Consider the following 17,555-nt stretch of genomic DNA (forward strand, 5'->3'; position numbering starts at 1 on the left):
TTTATTCTGCACAAACACCCAAACACCACTGAGAGACTATAACACTTTTTATTGACAGATAAACAAAAAAGCCACAGAGCTGATAGAAATGTGAATACATCTGCTTTTGCGATATGAACCGTTTAATTGAAATGTTCCGGGGGGGGGGGGCATCTTCTTCTTCTTAGAATAAAAATGTGACAGAAATAAGCAGCACGGTTATACAGGTAATTCAACAGAAAACAACCGTGGTTACAAAAATATCAAAATACTTTGCATAAAAAAGTGCTTTAGTAATAAAATTTACAAAACATACACTCAGCAGTTAGCTGCAACATATTTTCTTTTTTTTCTTTGCCACAATACCATCAAACCAAGTGCGACATTAAACAACACATAAACTGTTTTTGCTGCTCCGTTTTCGATATATATTGCACTGGGGTGAGGTACAGTCACACAGCTAGCTGAGGGGTGCACAAACACTTAAAGACAAAATATAAAATCTTCTGTGGTCATGTGTGTGAAAAGGCTTTCCTGTCAGAGTGACACTCATACAGCCATTTTTCTTTAATTGATAAAACATATACTGATATATTTATTTATGGCAAAAATCTTCTTACAGCTGACAGCATTGAAGGTGCTTCCAGTCGAGTCCTATTTATTCTAGCAACATACAGTGGTCCTGAGCCAGCAGGAGAAGGTGCTCTCAGTCTTGCATTTACAGAAGCAGAGGAAACTAACAGTGAAGTGCTAGCTACGCACTGTAAATCTTCCTCGCTACATTCAATGCAACGTAAGTGGTCATCATTCTGTGTGTGAAATGCAGAGTGAAATTTTAATGGCACACAAATAAACTATATATATATTTGGTCAAAATGGCACCCTTCTAAATCCTGGAGCTGTTCCAGTTCCCTGCACGGATTTTGGCCATAAACTCAAATCTGAGACACAACAAAAAAGTTCAGCAGGCTCATGATACAGTAAGGTATCCCCCATAAACTATTAGAAATGCTTGACCGGCTCCCTTTTTCATTGAGATTCGCAAAGACAGACTGATATTCTGACCCCTGCGAGGCAGTTTTTCCCTGATCCTCATGCCGAGGGGAGTGCGGCAGCCGCTGCAGAGCTGTCAAGCTCTGACTTGAATGTGTGAGTGTTTTTTGCTTCACTTGCGTCGACTGAAGATGCTCTTCTTGCTGGAGCTCTTGTCTGCGGTGCTGAGGCCGATGAGGAGCCGAGCCTTCTCATCTTCCTCCTGCTGCTGCAGACTGTTGTCTGACTTCCCTTCAGATGCCTTCCCCCGCAGGTCTGAGCCTGAAGCTGGCTTCAGACGCAGCTTCTCCTTTATCATCTGAGCAGCAAAGAGCAAAAAGAACAACTTCATTATTACAGAACTTTTCATTGCCAGGTCAAATTCATGCCGTTTTTGCTCCTAGTCATTCTTGGTAATCATAAATAAATGAAAACAACTGAAGGCACGCTGCAACAAAGGATAACTAATAAACAATAGATTGATTTTACCACATCTAGGTCTACCTTCACTCACAACTGATGCTTCAAGTTGTGAACATTTAATAAGGAGAACAGCCGAAGTAATGTTATCAATTAATGTAATGTTATTTACTTGTGCTACAAGAGCTTTCCGGCTGTCCCTTTTCACAGCCATAGCAAAGTCGAGCCACGTCCAGGTGTTGTTATGGTACTCCAAACAAGGCAGAACCAAGTTCAGGTCCTTCCAGTCCACACTACTCTTCTCCCCCTAAAGAACAGGGATTTTACAGACAAAGATTAGTTCAATGTCTACAAAAACAGCATCAGTCTGGACATAAAAAAGTGCCTTACTTAGTTAAAAAGTTAAGTTGCACACCAGCCTTTGTAGTTAATGATTTATAGTTATAGTTTGGTTAATAATCAAAGTGCTAGGAAGCCAGGAAAATAATGATTTTCCACAGCTAGAGACTGTTTTGTATGAATGACCTGAGCTGTCTTGAGGTCAAGGTATTAAGAGAATAATCCTTTTCGGTCTTATTTTAATTCAACCTCATTATCCATAATGATGAACAGGCGCTAAATAGAAAATAACAGTTAATTTTAGAGCTCACTAACAGCTGTTGTGCACAGAAAACCCACCTTGTAGCTGACACAGAGGGGCACTTGGGGAATCTTGATGTAGATGAAGGAGTTGTTCATAGCAGCTCGCTCCTTCATCTTATCAATATCATCAACAGGATGCTGGTGGGCGGAAATTATTAAATGCAATGACATTTCTTTATTTTCTTATTCGTGACATCTAAGCACATACTATCAAACAGCACTAATACCTCTGGAGGTTTCCTGAATGACCTCCTGACCCCCGCAGTGCGGTTCAGTCCCTGGGCGACACCTTTGCTGGGGCCCATAGCACCCATGGTGTCCTCTGATGACTGCCGAGGCTTGACAGGGATACCTGTGACAAAGACCGCACAGACATCAGCGCTGTGGCCTCTGGGTGACTCTGCGCGCTACACCTTATACTCCCACTGAGTCTCTCTCACACACATATCTCAAGGTCATATCCAACGTGACAGAGCCTTTAATAGGGATCAGAGGGATGACATAACACAGTAATAGACTATTTGATACACACACACACATACACACACACACACACACACACACACACACACACATCTGTCAGAGAAAATGGAAACTATTATTGATTCGTGAGTTGGTATAGATTACAGCCTGGTCACCCCACCGAGAGACTAGACTGAGAGCTACTCAGCTTACTGCTGTCATATCACCACTGTTGACAACAACATACCTGTAGTAACCAATCTGAACTTGTCTTCCTCATCAGTGACCTCCTCCTCCTCAACATTTCTTCCTGGGAAGAAAAATCCCATCATCCTTTTGAAGAACTGGTACATCAGCTGGATGGTGAGAGGCACCACGTTCACCTGATGAAGGAATCAATCGTTAATATAAAACACAATCTTAACGTGCCAGTGAACGTGGCTGCATCTGAATGTGATGTTCCTCACCTCAAAGTGTTCCTTCACAGAGATTCCTCCCACTGGGGGGCGCACTTTACTGAAGATGCGCAAAGCAAATTGACGTCCTGACTGGCAGTTGCTCTGAGGACGAAGTACAACCTATAAAAGAAGAGGGCGTTAATTTCATCCTCAGTGACATCACAAAATAATGATAAATAGTTAACAGCACATTTTAGCAATGATTTGAACACAGTATGGATGACCCAATATGTTTGAATGATCTTGCAATGAGTCCTCGGACACACATGCATCAATGACAACGTGCATGCAACACTGAACATGAAAGCCTAAAGAGCCACAGAGTGATCCCATCTGGACAAACACGATGGAGTCAACACAGACGTTATGTCTTGTCACTGTATGAGCGCTGTACATACCCTCACACGCTGCACAGAGAAAACCAGGCAGAGAGTCATAAATATTGGATACTTCAGGCTTTTGGAAATACTTACACAACAGTTTCTCTCAAGTTAGTCAGCATCAAAAGTATTGAACTAGAACAGTGACAGTAAGCTTTGGCATCGAAAAAGAAAACATCTGCACTGAAAAGTTCTGATGAAAAATACAAACAATAACAAGAGTCAAATGTACCTTGTATGCTGCATTGGGCAGCAGGTTGTTCATTGTGAACCACCCCAGCTCAAGAAGATGCTCTGCTGTGTCGTCAGACTTGTTAAGCTGTGGGAGGAAAGCCAACATTTATCATCCAGCACTGATTAAGTATAATAATGGATGTGTCTGGGTAAGATATCATCAGATACTGAGGTGCAAATTGTGTTTTTGCAGTTCATTTTTTTGCATTTAGCTAATGCTTTTTTAAAGAGAAAAATACAACAAATGCAAAGATAGGATCTGTTAAATATCCCTGCTATCCTGGGATGGATCTTGGGAATACAGACTGCGGAATAAAGGCAAGAGCTGAAGTAAATCAGAGCTACAGAGGGAGGCAGAGGTAATGGTTTTTGAAGTGCAATATTAACAGAGGATATGAGAGCGGATAGATAATATCATAAGTCTTCAGGTAAGTTTTCAGCCCCTAATGGAAGTTAAAAACAGACTCTGCCATCCTGTCTGCAGCACAATCGTCAGTGCTCACCTTACTGTACATAAATCTCTGCAGCTCCAACTCAGCGATGCCAAGCTGGCCGTCCTCTTCAGTCAAACACCAGCGGGCCTGGGCAAAGTAGATCTCTGTTCTCCTCACCACGCTCACATCCTCTGGGGGTTTTCGCAGCTCCAGCTTGTTTGCCCGTTGCAGCTGGAAGTCCTTAAAACACCTGAAAGTACAAGGATATTTTTATTTTGACCTGTGTGTCATATCTTCTCAGTATTGGATGTGAACAGGTGCTGATGTGAGACCTGATGAGAATGTTGAGCTCTTCACTCTTCATCTGCATGTCGTTCTTCTCCTGGTTTAGCTGGTTCTGCAGTCTTGTGTTGATCTCCATCAGTTCATCTCCGCTCAGCTCCTCAGGTTGTGCCTGCAAATTTGAAAAATAATAGTTATTTTTTCCATGATGCGTGGCTTTTGTGGCCACTAAACCTGCACAGAAAAGAGAAAAACAAACTGGAAATCTCAAAGCACATGTAAAGGGGGAAATGCACCCACCCTGAGCTGCGCTGCCAAACAAATAGCGCCTCAGTGCTCCTGTGCTATTTGCACATATTTAAATTAGGTAATATGCAAAATTGGCCCCTTTCTATGGAAATGAGCCTCACTGCAAAAACAGTCCAGTTCAGAAAGATCCGTGCCAATAGTAACATGCAGTTACAGTGAAATTATTAGCTTCTTCAGAGAGCTGGCGGTTACTGAGGCGTGCTGACAGGCTGGGATATTAAATTCAAATACGGTTTCTCTTTGTCACATTTAAATTCCTTGCCTGAAGTTTTGAGGAAAACTTCTATACTTCATCAGTCAGGACCTGTAGCTCACTTTCTAAAAATGTCTGTTTTCTTTTCTCTCTGCCTGCCATTGTTCTTGGTGCTAAGGCAACAGTTATACTTGGTCACATGGATAACTGTACTCAGATGCAAAAAAGGGCAAATGCTGTGAAATGGCCCTTGAGCTGGGGCAAACAGGGGTTGCAATCCATTCTTTATGAATTTGCCCCTCAGTTTTAAAAAACAGTGGAGATTTAAGGAGTAAAGCGCTCTGTGACTCACCCTGATGTTGGAGTAAATCTGTTTCTCAAGGCGTCTAATCAGGGCAAGGTGCTGCCTGACCGCCTCCTGGAGGTGCAGGATGCTGCTGCGCTGTTCCTCGGGGTTACTGGAAATTTCCAGCTGGAAGCGCACACGCTGCTTTTTCTCACTATGCTCCTACATGTCGAGAAGATTTAAAAATTAGAGATAAAACATAGCTAAGGACAAAGAAATAATTTGCAAATTGGGACCATTGACCATCTGATGCTGCAGCCTACCTTGCGTCTGGGCTCCACGTGCAGCAACAGGTTGTTGACTATGTCCAGGATCATAGCGTACTGAACAGGGTTAGTGGATATCTCAAGATCGTGGTGAATGAGGGTGAAGGTGTCCACAGCCCCTGTTGAATCAAAATAATAAAACTCTTTAAAGCTTGAATATGGGAACTTAGTAAAAATGACAATAACATCCCCCTCTTCACCTGACATTTTCAATGATAAACATAGTAATCTGTCCCTTTTAAAAGAACCCAGATGCATCCTTCCTTGCTGGTAGAAAATATAGAGTATGTAGGTGGCCAGACATACCAGCCTGTTTTTTCAGCAGGTCCTCCTTCTCATGGTTATTCCTTAGCTCCGGTGGTTTGATTTGTGTCGCCAGCTCTGGGTTGATGTCGTGACTGTAACTGATGTAGTGCATCCTGCAGCTACACCGTGAGATGATTCGCTGAACCTGCTGAGTCTCGTTCACCTGAGCTGGCTGGTTCCAGTCTAAAAAAAACACAGAGAGAAAAATTTAGAGGCTGCGTGGTCACTGTCCTACAATGCACCACTTTTTTTTTTATCCAGAACAACCCTGCATTTAAGAAGTCATTCACCTGTTGTGGTGCTAACCATTCCTCCCACAGCCTGGCCACTCTCCATCAGCTCCAGCACTGAGTCGAGGTTACGCTGCCTGTGCTCCTCTATGTTTTTCACCTAAACACAACAATATGAAGCAAATCAGAGCAGGAATAGATTAGTTACTCTAAAGTCTTGGCTGTGATGTTGTATAGAGTTGAATAGTTGAATAGATAGTTGTCTTTGTGTTCAAACTAGGTGTGTTATATCAGAATGCAAAATAGGATATCATGCAATGCATTGCTAACCAACTGAAAACTTTGTTTTATCTCTGATATCAGTACGAAGAAAATGTAAAATCATTTATTGTGCCACTAAAACACAGTTGGAAGGAGGGAAAAAAGAATAATCTTTAGTTCTAAATGACTAATGGCTAATTTGTATTTTACAAAAGGTGTTTTATGTCTCATCCAGGCCTTTAAGACAGCGTGATGCAACTACAGAGCTGTGCTTGCCTCCAGCCACAACTGTCTGTCCTCTTGCTCAGACGGGTTGGGCTCCATGGTGGCAAAGTACTGCATGCCATCCAGCAGACAGGTCCAGGTGGTTTTCTGCTTCAGGGTGTCGTTGTACCAGGCTGGATGGTGCTCACACTGAAGCAGCTGAGCCTTTGCTGCAGACACTAGCACACAGCCTGCAGTCTCTGTGCCGCGCAACATCATCTGAATAAAGCACAGAAGACAGAGATTAAAACACTGGGCTGGATCAATCTGCATTCAAAGAAAATTACAATTTGGTAAAAAGAAACCTTTCAAGATCACAGACCACATTTTAGTTTTGAAAGAGCTTTATCAGCCCCTGTTGTAGGATGCTGTGGCCACAATTGCTGAATTTTCTCATTCCATAATAGCATATATACATATACTTCAATTAGAGGTTAAAAGATGGAAACTAACAACACTAGAGTAAACAAGCTTTTTGAAGTGACAATAAGTAGGAATTTACATGACCTTACAACAATGAAAGCTAAACAAATCTTAGACAGAAATGAGGAAAATAAACTATCAAGGCACCTGACAGTTGACCAACTCGATAAACCAGTTGCGGTTATAGACATCATCAGTCTGACAGGCTGCGATGCCACACAGCTGGTCGCTGACACCTGAGTCCTCCTCTGAAAACACCACAAACTTGTCTGTTTCTTCAATCAGCTTCTGGAGCATCGAGGTTCCTACGGAATGAAAAGCAAAAAGGAGGTTAGTGGATGTTTAAAGACTCTGCGATTGTCTTTGTCCTACTCAAGCTATTTCCTCACCTTCATTTTGACTTTTTTCTACTCGACTGACGGTGGGCACAACCGGTGTGGTTGGGGCTGTGGTGGGAGAGTAGTTGGAGGGAGAACGTTTGAGCTTTTTGGTCTGCAGCTGTGTGTCGATCCTCAGACCCTTCAAAGCTTCAGTGGAGAGGTTTCTCTTCAGCACAGACGCCTTTTTATAACCGTCATACAGCCCAAAGGCTATGTTCCTGTTAGTGGTGGTCCAGGAAGCACGCAGGTCCACCAGGCGCAGTTTGTGAGTGTAAGAGGCGTTAGTCTCATCTTTCTGGTTCACCTCCTGTCAAAAATATTCAAAAAGAGCTCCATTATGAATTCTCTGAAAGTAAGGAACAGGCTTATTACTGCCACCTCTGGGCTTTTACCTCCTCCATGCGGTTACTCTGTCTCTGGTAGCTCAGGGAGGACAGGCTGAGCAGGTGAGTCTTCTTCACCTGAGCGTTGATCTGGTGATCTGCTGTCTCGTCCCAGGTGGAGGCCATCAGGTGAACGGTCACCTGGGATAGCTCACTAACCATCTGAGTCACATTCCATTCAGAGATCAGCCTCCTCATCACAGTGCCAGCTGAAAGACAATATGATACACACACATGCATCCATATAAAAAAACTACTTGATGTTCTGTTTAAAGACTAAATTAAGACATCTGTATGAATTATTAATTTGTGTTTCTTTCAACACCCATACCCTGTGGAATAAGTCTCTGTGCCCCTCGAGTAAAGACATGGCCTTTGTTGCATTCCACTTGAATACCTCTCTGCTGGGCAAAGGAGGCCCAGTAATGCACCTGAAGGACACACATTATGTAGAAATACAAACATATGGTAGATATTAGGTGTAGAGAAATAAAGGCGTGGACCTCAGTAAATTATTTGTCAGAAATCAAGGTACATATTGTACTGTGGAAGTGACCACAAATGCAGATTACACGGCAAAACAAAAAGCAGATTTTCAGTGGACTGTTGCTGGAAGGCAGCCTAAAAAAACACTTACTTGTAGTTGTGGGAAGGCAGCTGTGTAGGACATCTGTTTGTAGTGTTGACCCAGCTTCTTGCGGATAGGCCTGAGGCTGTGGAAGAGCTTGCCTCTGCAGATAGGTCGAGATACACCCGTCCATGTGGCCCAAAAGTTCTGCATCCAGCGCAGAGTGCTGCTGTACAGCAGGATTCTGGGCTGGTAGGGTTCTACAAAGACAAAATATATAGTTCTCTACAACAAAATACTTATATGATACTTACTTTAAAACACAGTGGGCCTATCTTAGCTAGACAGCGTATGTAACAGAGTTGCACATACCTGTGCCACAGTGCTGGTTAAGGTCCATGGTGATGGAGAGATTGAGGTTTTCAGAGCGAAAGGCTCTGTAGGAGTCATGAGGTTGTCCTGAGGTCACATCTGCAACGTTCTCCGCACAGCAGAGCATTACAGCATGGTGGTCATGGGGGTTGCCATGGCAGAGCCATTGGAGGTCAAGAGTCATACACAGGTTAGGCAGGTGTAGAAAACAGATGTCATCATACCTGGTGTGGGAAAAAAAGCATGTGTATTACTTAACCATTCTATAAAAAACACAGTTAAAAGCATTTAACAGCTGTTTTCCCCTCTGACGGCTCCACTTACTTTGATGCTGTCCTGACGTTTACGTCTAAATCTCCTTTAAAAACAAACTGGCCGGGGTTCCAGTCAAAGTTCAGCTTACTCCACTCCCAGTGAAGGTTTTCTGTAGTGTTGTAAGGATCCTGTGACAGTGAGATTCATCCTTATGTTAGATTACGTGAATCATTTTATTTTGCATCACATAGCTCAGTTACAAGAATGTAAAACATAAGAAACTGTGAGGGTGCAGGATGTGCCATTAAACACATAGTGAGTGTAAATGCCAACCGATCTACTGATTTGTCACTAACTTTGCTAAACTTCTTCCTGCATAGATCTACCTCAGATTGACAACAGTTGAGTTTGTCAGCTGTACATTGTTTTACCTCTGTAGCCAGCTGATGAAGATTGGCCTGGTCAATGTCCATAACCCAGCGCCCATGCAGAAGGAGACGACTTTTGTCCCACCAGGCCAGAGGAGGCGAGGGATCAACTGTGGGTTTGGTCAGCAGGTCAACAGACTGGCCAATCAAAGTCCAAGCAGGGTCCCAACATGGCCCCCACACAATAGTGTACAGAGAAATGTTTGCTGTGTAAAGAGAATATTCAGAGAGAGATATTAGCTTTCATCTTTTAAAAAAATAAATAAATAAAAAAAAGTAAACCTCACATTTCCCAACAGTAAGATTGCACAACTGGGGCTAAAATGATTGCTCAATACTGATTAAGATTTACCAGCATCATGAACTAATCACAATGGTATGTCTTGCTTTTAGGAAACAAAATCACTGCACTTCTCTTTTGCACAAGAATTTTTAAAACTAGCTTATTACTGTGTTTCTACTGTAGCAAACTTTATACTTTGTTCTCTAAAACTGGGTGTGGGCATTTTACAATATTTAGTGTTACACATATGCAGGGTTTCTCTCTTACTTTGCCCCTGAAAATGCTTACTTCTGCTTTTTAACTTCTGTTTTGGTCACATGAATGGATACTGCATATTCCAAAGCTGTGAGAGGTCAGGCATAACAAAGAGCTGTGTATGTCTGCTGGGAACCGGTAATAAAAAACAAACAGACCGAGTAATGTGCTTGGAGAATAGCATGGTGACAGCATGAGTCCTGTAACTCACATTTGAAATCATAGTAGAACTTGAGCGGTGGCATATTCCTGTGGACCGTCACGTCTCCCCATGGCGGACCAAGTGGGACAGTCTCTTTGCGGTGAGCCCTGGCCTGTCCATCCTGCTCCGTCCCAATGAGACGTCCTGACAGATCCCAGTCCCGGATCTCAAACAGGTAGCGAGGATAATCCCTAATTCTCACTGGCACAGTGGAACAGTTGAAAAGACATAAGTAATTTTTGCATGGTAGAGGTAAACTATTCTCTATGAAGCCTTTAAGTTTAAGTACATGTTATTTCTGACTTAGTCTCTAAGTCCTGTCTCATATCTGCAAATTACTGCTGTAATTTTTTTTTTATCAACTTACCCAAAAATGCAGCCAGTTTAAACTTGACAGCACGGCACCACTGGACCACCAGAGGGAGTCCATCTCTGGGGAAAGGACTGATCCTGTCAATGTCCCTCAGCTGCTCTCTCACCTTCTCTGGCCCATGGAGAGACTGATCAGCCAGGGCTACTAGCTCCAAGTCTGACACAGTCCAGGTCAGCAGAGACTTCCTCATGGGTGTGTTGGCATAGAGGCGGCGTGAGCGCTGGATGTAGATCTCAATGTGCTTTTTCTCCAGTGAACTATACAGCTCTTCAATCTTTCTGGCAGGAAGAAGTTCTCCGTGCTGCTTGCGTAGATCTGCCACTTTCTTATCCAGAAGCTGAAGACGTTTTGCACTTTCCTTGCTCTCATCCTTCATTAGCTCATAGTTGTCTCGCAGCTTGATTTCAAAGATGTCATCCAGGAAGACAAACGAGAACTGGCTGATTTTGAACACAAGGTCAGGAGGTAGGCGTTGGACTGTGGTGACTTCGCTTGTGGAGCGATGAAGCGTCTTCAGCCACTTCTGCACACTAATGGCCATGTCAAAGGTGTTTGAGAAATTGTACTGGTAGGGGAACTCAACAGCCATGGATGGGCAAGTGAGGACCCAGACACGGTTGTGAGGAGTGGTGAGGAATGGGAAGGTGTCTCTGTGCAGCTGCATCTCAGTCAGCTCTGTGTGTGTTTCCACATCTAGATCTTTAAAGGTCACAATGTTGTTGCCATCAAAGTTAAAGATCATGGAGGGAGAACGTATGTGCATGGACCCAGTGTGCTTGGAGAGTGTGAGGGCTTCTGTGTGCAGGAGAATGTAGTTCTGCTCACTCACGTGGGCCGTCAAACGAGTGCAGCCCAGTTCAACACTCACACGCAGCCCTCGAGTCTGGCCTGAAATGACTTCACTCTCTTCAGGTTTGACTGGACCGTCGTCATCTTCTTTCTCTCCGCGAAGCATGTGCCAACAAGCCTGAGCTTCACTCATATGCTGATATAAGACCATGTGGTCTGGTGGTGTCCATTCGACAGTGAGCTCCTCTTCACATTGAACCTGATTAAGATACAAAAAATGAATACTTACCCCTTCATTGATTCATTCAGTCCAAAGCAATAAAACTGATAATATCTGATTACCTGTAAGGTGTGGGTGGTGATGAAGTAAGAAAAGGCTATCTTGGTGAGTTTGAGCACAGGGCTGGGGGTCTGCGAGGCGGGGCAACATGACTCCATGTTCTCTGTGAGTGCTTTGATGGCTGACAAGCTAACACCTTGAAGAGACACAGTGGAGCTGTTTGCAGAGCTCTGAACTTCGACAGTGTCCATCCGCAAAGACACAGCTCCTGTAGAGGACACACGAGAATATAAGATGTTAATAATGCTGATAAAAAAACTAAAGAATTGAGAATTTTTGGGGGTCTTTGGCTGCACAATATTATGAAGATGTGATGAGACATTTGTAAGAAGAACGCCTGCAACTTTTTGGGCTGGCTCTGAAATGTACTACTGCAATACTTTTGGCCATTTGTTTTTTTTTTTTTTGCTCAGATGAATGTGTTTGTCAGCATTTAAGATGAATGACAACATAGCAGAGGTCTGAGGTGGCAATCAACAATTATTTTCACTTTTTCCTTGTCTGTTTGATCTATTAAAATGTCAGAAAATTGTGACAAAAAGATGATCACAATTTCTAAATGCACAAGGATACGTCTTTAAATAGATTATTTTGTTCTTGCATGTTATGAAAATACCTCACCTGCCAGATTAGACAGTGTGAACACATTAACATCCTCCAGACAACAGTCCAGTTTAAACAGCAGCTGCTGCTGTGAGGAGGGGATGGGCTGGACGGTATCGTCACTAGAGGGAGACACTGAGGCCACATCTGACAGCTGTAACCCTGTGTCATGAGGAACGCAGATGAGGGACAGCAGGCGAGACAGACACAGTGCACAGGTCTCTGAGAGCTCCACTTGAAGCCCTTTCAGACTGGATTTCACACTCAGACTCGAAGGGTGGCTACTCGACTCCATATGGGGTCGCATTAGACTCCCCTGGAGAGATGAGATTGAAAATACAATAACATTAGCAATCAATAACAATGGTATGATGCAAATAAATCTTCTAATTCATTTACTTAACAAAACGTGAAAAAGAATCATTATGCACCCAATAAAACATCTAATAATTAGCGCTCCTACCTGAAGACTGAGCGTGTCTAAAATTAGCGCTTCACCCCACACATGTTTACCAGGAGGGTGGGGTGCTTGTTGGATATGAGACCCCTGACCCACTCTCCACCAGAAGTTGTCCAGGGACAGTGAGGCACGCCGGTGCACATTCTGGATCTCTGTGCTCTCTGGGTCAACTTTACTGTCAAGAAGATGCTGCAGTTCTGCAGATACAGGACGTATGAGTCATCAGAAAACATTTCTTTGTGGATATACATTGAAATTTGCTGCAGTATAGAGATTTAAATTGCCAACAAAAGCCAACATGGGTATAAACATGTACAAGTTAATGTGTAACTTTAAAGGGCACTCTTAAGAAAAGTCCTTATCTAATCTACTTTGGCATGTTTGGAAAAAGGTTGACCTAAAAGTTGCCTACAGAATAAGAATCAAGAATATTTACTGAAGGAAAATATGTTGTAACAATAGCACAGGACTTGCACGTGATGTTAAGTAATCATCCCATTAAGTGCTGTTGCTGAGCACAGGGTGTTGAGGTTATACTTTAACACAACCATGCCCTCATTTTGCTTTGTAGCAGTAACATCATATGACGTTCACCTGCCTTTCTCTGTGCACGTGTGCAGCATATTAAAGGCCTACATTACCTGCACTGGCAGAGAGAAAGCCTAGAGCAAAAGGCGTCGTGTCTCCGAGCTGAACAGACACATTAACATTGGACACAGAGGAGGTGATCATCACAGGGGCATCCAGGTGAGGGAACCGCCTGAGGAAAAGGAGGGTGGGAAAATAATCTAATGGACTACACACCGTGATAACATCATGGAGCAACACAATACAGAATGAGAGATGCGCAAACACAGACATGGATAACAAAGAGAAGACAGTAAATGGTATTAGATTATTTTTTTCACTGCAGTGGGTGACTTCTCACACAAAAACAATCATTCCTGTAAACGTTCAAAGGTGTCACAGAAAATATCTGATGATAATCCCCCTAACCTGAGTATTGATTGCAAGACAGCAATTGAAACCTTTGATTTTCCTTGTGCAACTTGCCTTTTTCTATGTGCTGCCTTCCTGTGGATTAGCTGTTCCCATGGAAATAGATTTAGCCAATGGGAGAACTCCTGGTGACGGTAGTGAATGATGCAAGTGTTGACAGTGAAAGACCCCGAGATGTCAAATGACATAACCTAAATGTAGACAAACATGAGTCAAAGTCAAAATAATGTCAAATGTGAGTCATAGACTCAAGATGCTTTATAATGTGATCATCGAGCATCTTCCTCACCTGCAGGGCTGTCTTCAGCGCGTTCACACAAAGGATTCTTTGCCGACTTTGTGAGAGGAGAAGTCCATCTGCCAGTGAGAAGGGAAAAAAGTGAATGTGTTATTCATAGCTTTCTCCTTCATCCAACTCTCTCTGCATTGCGTCTGGCACCCAGCTGTCCACTAACCCTCCAGAAGGAGCTCCAGGGAGCTCTGGGGAAAGCTCAGCTCAGGAGTGAAGCTTTTAAGAGGAAGCTGCTCATCGTCACGTCCATAGCAGACTTTTAAAGACTTCAGAGTCCAGTTCAGGTGTCTGTGCGGAAAGGAAAGAAAAGAGTTTCACACGTTTAAATCAATGAGTCATTCGATAGGGAATCAAATTGTGCAAAACAACAACTATATGCAGTTGACGGAAAAATGTTGACTCACCTTTTCTGGCTGTGCATGGACAGGGTTACATTTGTATTATCAAATTCCACATTGACCTTGTGGGGAATCAGCCGATGAAACCGTTCCACAGTCTCAGTCTGGATGAAGTCAGTGTTTTCACACCCTGAAAGGAAACAGTGTTAACAGTATTATAATCTCAGTATAACATCGAGACTGCCACCTGAGTGAATTATTGTGTCATGTGTCTTTTTTGTCCACATTTTTCTGTGTGTAGTTAGATATATATAGACAAAACTGTCAACAGACTGAGATCCTAGTTTCAACAATATATTTCTTTAATTACTCATTCATTGAACAAGACCCCCAAAAGACAAATTACATCAAAATACTTGACATAATGTGACAAACTCCTTCTTGCTTTTCAAATAATTGCATAACTCTGACTGGGTAGGTTAAACTGTATCCATTTATCATTAAGCATGTGGACATTTTAAGCACCTACAAAGGTCAATCAAGCTCCATGATATGACCTTGTCCTCATTTTTTGCTGGTTAGCAGAACAGCTAAAAATATCACAGACAGTGGTAGGCAGGGGTTTTAAAATAAGCAGAAGCTTACTGATGTAAAGTCAGTGGAAAACAACTAATAGTGACACCACCGTTTTCATTCTAGCTACTTATTAAGGGTACACAAGTGGAGACAATTAGCTTGGGCAATAAAGGGCAAATCCAGCTCACATGCAGACCAGCTGTGCTTTATAGATTGGTTATAGAAGTTGCCATGCCCCACACCTCATACAATCAACACAGCATCCCAGATGTGACATGAATATCCCAGAACTGATTCTTTATTGCCATCGCTACTTTGTTAAATTATTCAAATAATCAATTTGATGTTTCAGAGATCAGACTTTGCGTTTGCTCACCAGATGCATCCTGAATGTTCTTTTTTGGGGACAGGGGCAATAAGAGTTGGCTGAGAAAAAGTCCCTCGTGCAGCTCTGCTATAAGCGTCCTCACGCTCAGGGACAGACAACCCGGCTTCATCTCAGGCAGGCTCACATCTCCAGAGAGCAGCAGGCTCAGAGCCACTTCAGCCAAACATATATCCTACAATGGAGGGCACGTTAGTCGAACACATTCAATCACAAGTTTCTATTTTTAGGGAAAATAGAAGAACTCACCAGCTGACTGCTTTTAAGCACTTTACTGCTCAGCTGCCCGACTGAGAAGTCCCACGCCAGCCTGTTATAAAAAACCTTGTAGCATGATCCTTAACGAGATACTCTTTAGTTTTATTAAACTTAATAGGTAAATGAGATCAGGGGGAGACAGATAAACAGAGTGTGAGCTGTGCAGTTACCTTTTACTCTGGTGGTCAAGTAACAAGGTGATGCCTGTAACGGTCATATGCCACAGAGACTCTGACAGAGCCAGGTTCAGCACCATCACATTGATCGAGCTGATGTGGAACGACAGCAGCTGAAAACACAAGATGAGAAAAAGGTTAACACTTTACACATATCAGTAGCAGCAAAAATGTGAGCTGCAGTGAGGCTCCATACTTGGGACAGGAAGCGTAGCGTTGTGGGGCTGACTGAAAGCTTCCCAGACTTTTTTCCATGGCTCGTCTTCACCAAAGGTTGGAGTGGTGCTTGCAAGTCAAACCTAACTCTGGTTTCACCAACACACAACGCCAGGTATCTCCTGAAACACAAACATGCCGAAACTGTCTCAAATAATGGAGTTATGTATCCTCATATTTAAGGGTTTAGCATCTGGAATTGATTTGCTAAAATTTGTGACAACTTACGGCAAATCCTGGTTTAGAAGTTTACTTGAAATCCATATTCTGTCAATTTCCTGTCATAAAGAGAGTCACTGTTACAGTATAACAAATCACAAAAGTACCACTGGCCATTAGTGAGACAAACATGTACCCCTGAAATAGGAGCAGCCTCCTTGAGTGAGCTCACTGTATAAATGTCATGTAAACACAGTGTGTCTTACCAGAGTATGCTGGGGGTGAAACTGGATACTGACTCCTTGGACAGAAAACAGCCCGACTGATTTGATCTTTAGATCAGCATTCAGTGCAGTATGGAAGAATCGCACAGCCAGGGTGCATATGAGCCATCTAGAAGTAACAGACAAAAGCAGAGATCTTGCACATAAATAGGGAAACTCACTGACAGGAAACATATGGGTTAAATATGAGTCAAACTACATCAATGTCGCCTGCAATTTGCAATCACTGACACACTGTAGAAACTGATGCTTCTCTTACCTGAAAATGACACATAACAAGACAATCCCACAGAGCAGTATGAGCAGGAAGGATATCAGCAAGAGAGACATTGTGTCCCAAGTTGTTCACACCCAAATCTCGGACATGAGTCTGGCTGCTCCAATATCAGCTATCAGCTGCTGTCAAAGAGGAAGAGATGCACTTCAGTTACCACACCTTACAGTCAGGTGTGTGACTGACTGGTGGCAGGAAAACAGCTATCAGTGACTTGTCTATCACTGTAATAGGCTGACGCAACATTTGCTATGCAAATTCACGAACGTTAGTTTGTGTTTTTCAGCTAACAGTCACAGCTAGCATCAGAGAGCTAACATTGCTAATTTACTAGTGTAGTTACAAACCGAACATGAAATAGCATGTAGCTAAACTTTATCATTATAGTGTGTAAAACAGTTACCTTAAAGCAGTCCTTTTTAACAACCCAACAGTGGCAACACAGTGGCTCATTGTTAAGAGGTAGTAGCTCGAACTAATCAAACATGAAATAGTTAAAAATGTTGGTCGCCGCGTCATCCGAAAATCAGTAGCAAATCCGTGCTAACAAGCTAATGCTACAGCTAACTTAGCTAGCATAGCTGCGAGACTGGTGCACAAGTTAGCGCTGTTTTTGTAACTACTGTAAATGTCTTTACCTTCCGTTGACTCCGCTTAATCTTCAAGATGACTTACCCGGACATATTCAACTGTTTTCGTAGCACAGAGCAGTTTCATCTGACAGTTCACTCTGCGCTCAGAGTAAACACTCCGGCTCTGTGCTGCCTGCCTGGTCCGCCCTGCTGCTGCTCAGCTGGCAGCTCAGTTCACTTGCAGCACAGAACTGTGACAAGTGGGAGAGTTGCTGGGGCACCGCCAACAAAAAACTGCTCAAGCAAATATTAATATTTAACAATGCATTCAAACATGGAAGGTTATTGAGCAGTTCACACCCCACTTTACATGCATCATGAAGAATAAAACAATTCATACACAGAAAATACAAA

At 42.9% G+C, this 17,555-nt stretch overlaps 1 protein-coding gene across 6 annotated transcripts; it reads right to left on the reverse strand.

Moving 5' to 3' along the window:
* Positions 1 to 29: 29 nt before the first annotated feature.
* LOC117259780 (bridge-like lipid transfer protein family member 2) lies at positions 30 to 17,386 on the reverse strand. Of its 6 annotated transcripts, none has more exons than XM_078167002.1 (40): positions 17,245 to 17,386; positions 16,555 to 16,691; positions 16,278 to 16,404; positions 16,081 to 16,130; positions 15,833 to 15,974; positions 15,631 to 15,749; positions 15,452 to 15,512; positions 15,194 to 15,377; positions 14,308 to 14,431; positions 14,067 to 14,191; positions 13,901 to 13,968; positions 13,666 to 13,802; positions 13,254 to 13,408; positions 12,616 to 12,809; positions 12,171 to 12,468; positions 11,552 to 11,757; positions 10,415 to 11,468; positions 10,057 to 10,248; positions 9,311 to 9,513; positions 8,949 to 9,067; positions 8,625 to 8,848; positions 8,322 to 8,512; positions 8,016 to 8,115; positions 7,694 to 7,893; positions 7,311 to 7,608; positions 7,069 to 7,226; positions 6,511 to 6,717; positions 6,034 to 6,133; positions 5,744 to 5,926; positions 5,435 to 5,556; positions 5,178 to 5,333; positions 4,374 to 4,495; positions 4,111 to 4,291; positions 3,606 to 3,692; positions 3,003 to 3,113; positions 2,783 to 2,918; positions 2,301 to 2,425; positions 2,110 to 2,211; positions 1,604 to 1,738; positions 30 to 1,330 (listed from the first exon to the last, which is right to left on the reverse strand). In XM_078167002.1, exons 2-40 carry the CDS (start codon positions 16,623 to 16,625, stop codon positions 1,145 to 1,147), a joined length of 6,753 nt encoding a protein of 2,250 aa, XP_078023128.1. In that variant the 5' UTR covers positions 16,626 to 16,691; positions 17,245 to 17,386; the 3' UTR covers positions 30 to 1,144. The 6 variants fall into 6 exon arrangements, with proteins under 6 accessions (XP_078023128.1, XP_033487375.1, XP_033487373.1 ...); XM_033631484.2 differs by having other exon boundaries at positions 13,254 to 13,372; positions 16,555 to 16,694; positions 17,245 to 17,383; XM_033631482.2 differs by having other exon boundaries at positions 16,555 to 16,694; positions 17,245 to 17,383.
* Positions 17,387 to 17,555: the final 169 nt, after the last annotated feature.

Source organism: Epinephelus lanceolatus, chromosome 4 (genome assembly GCF_041903045.1).
Source record: "Epinephelus lanceolatus isolate andai-2023 chromosome 4, ASM4190304v1, whole genome shotgun sequence".
Lineage (NCBI taxonomy): Eukaryota > Metazoa > Chordata > Actinopteri > Perciformes > Serranidae > Epinephelus > Epinephelus lanceolatus.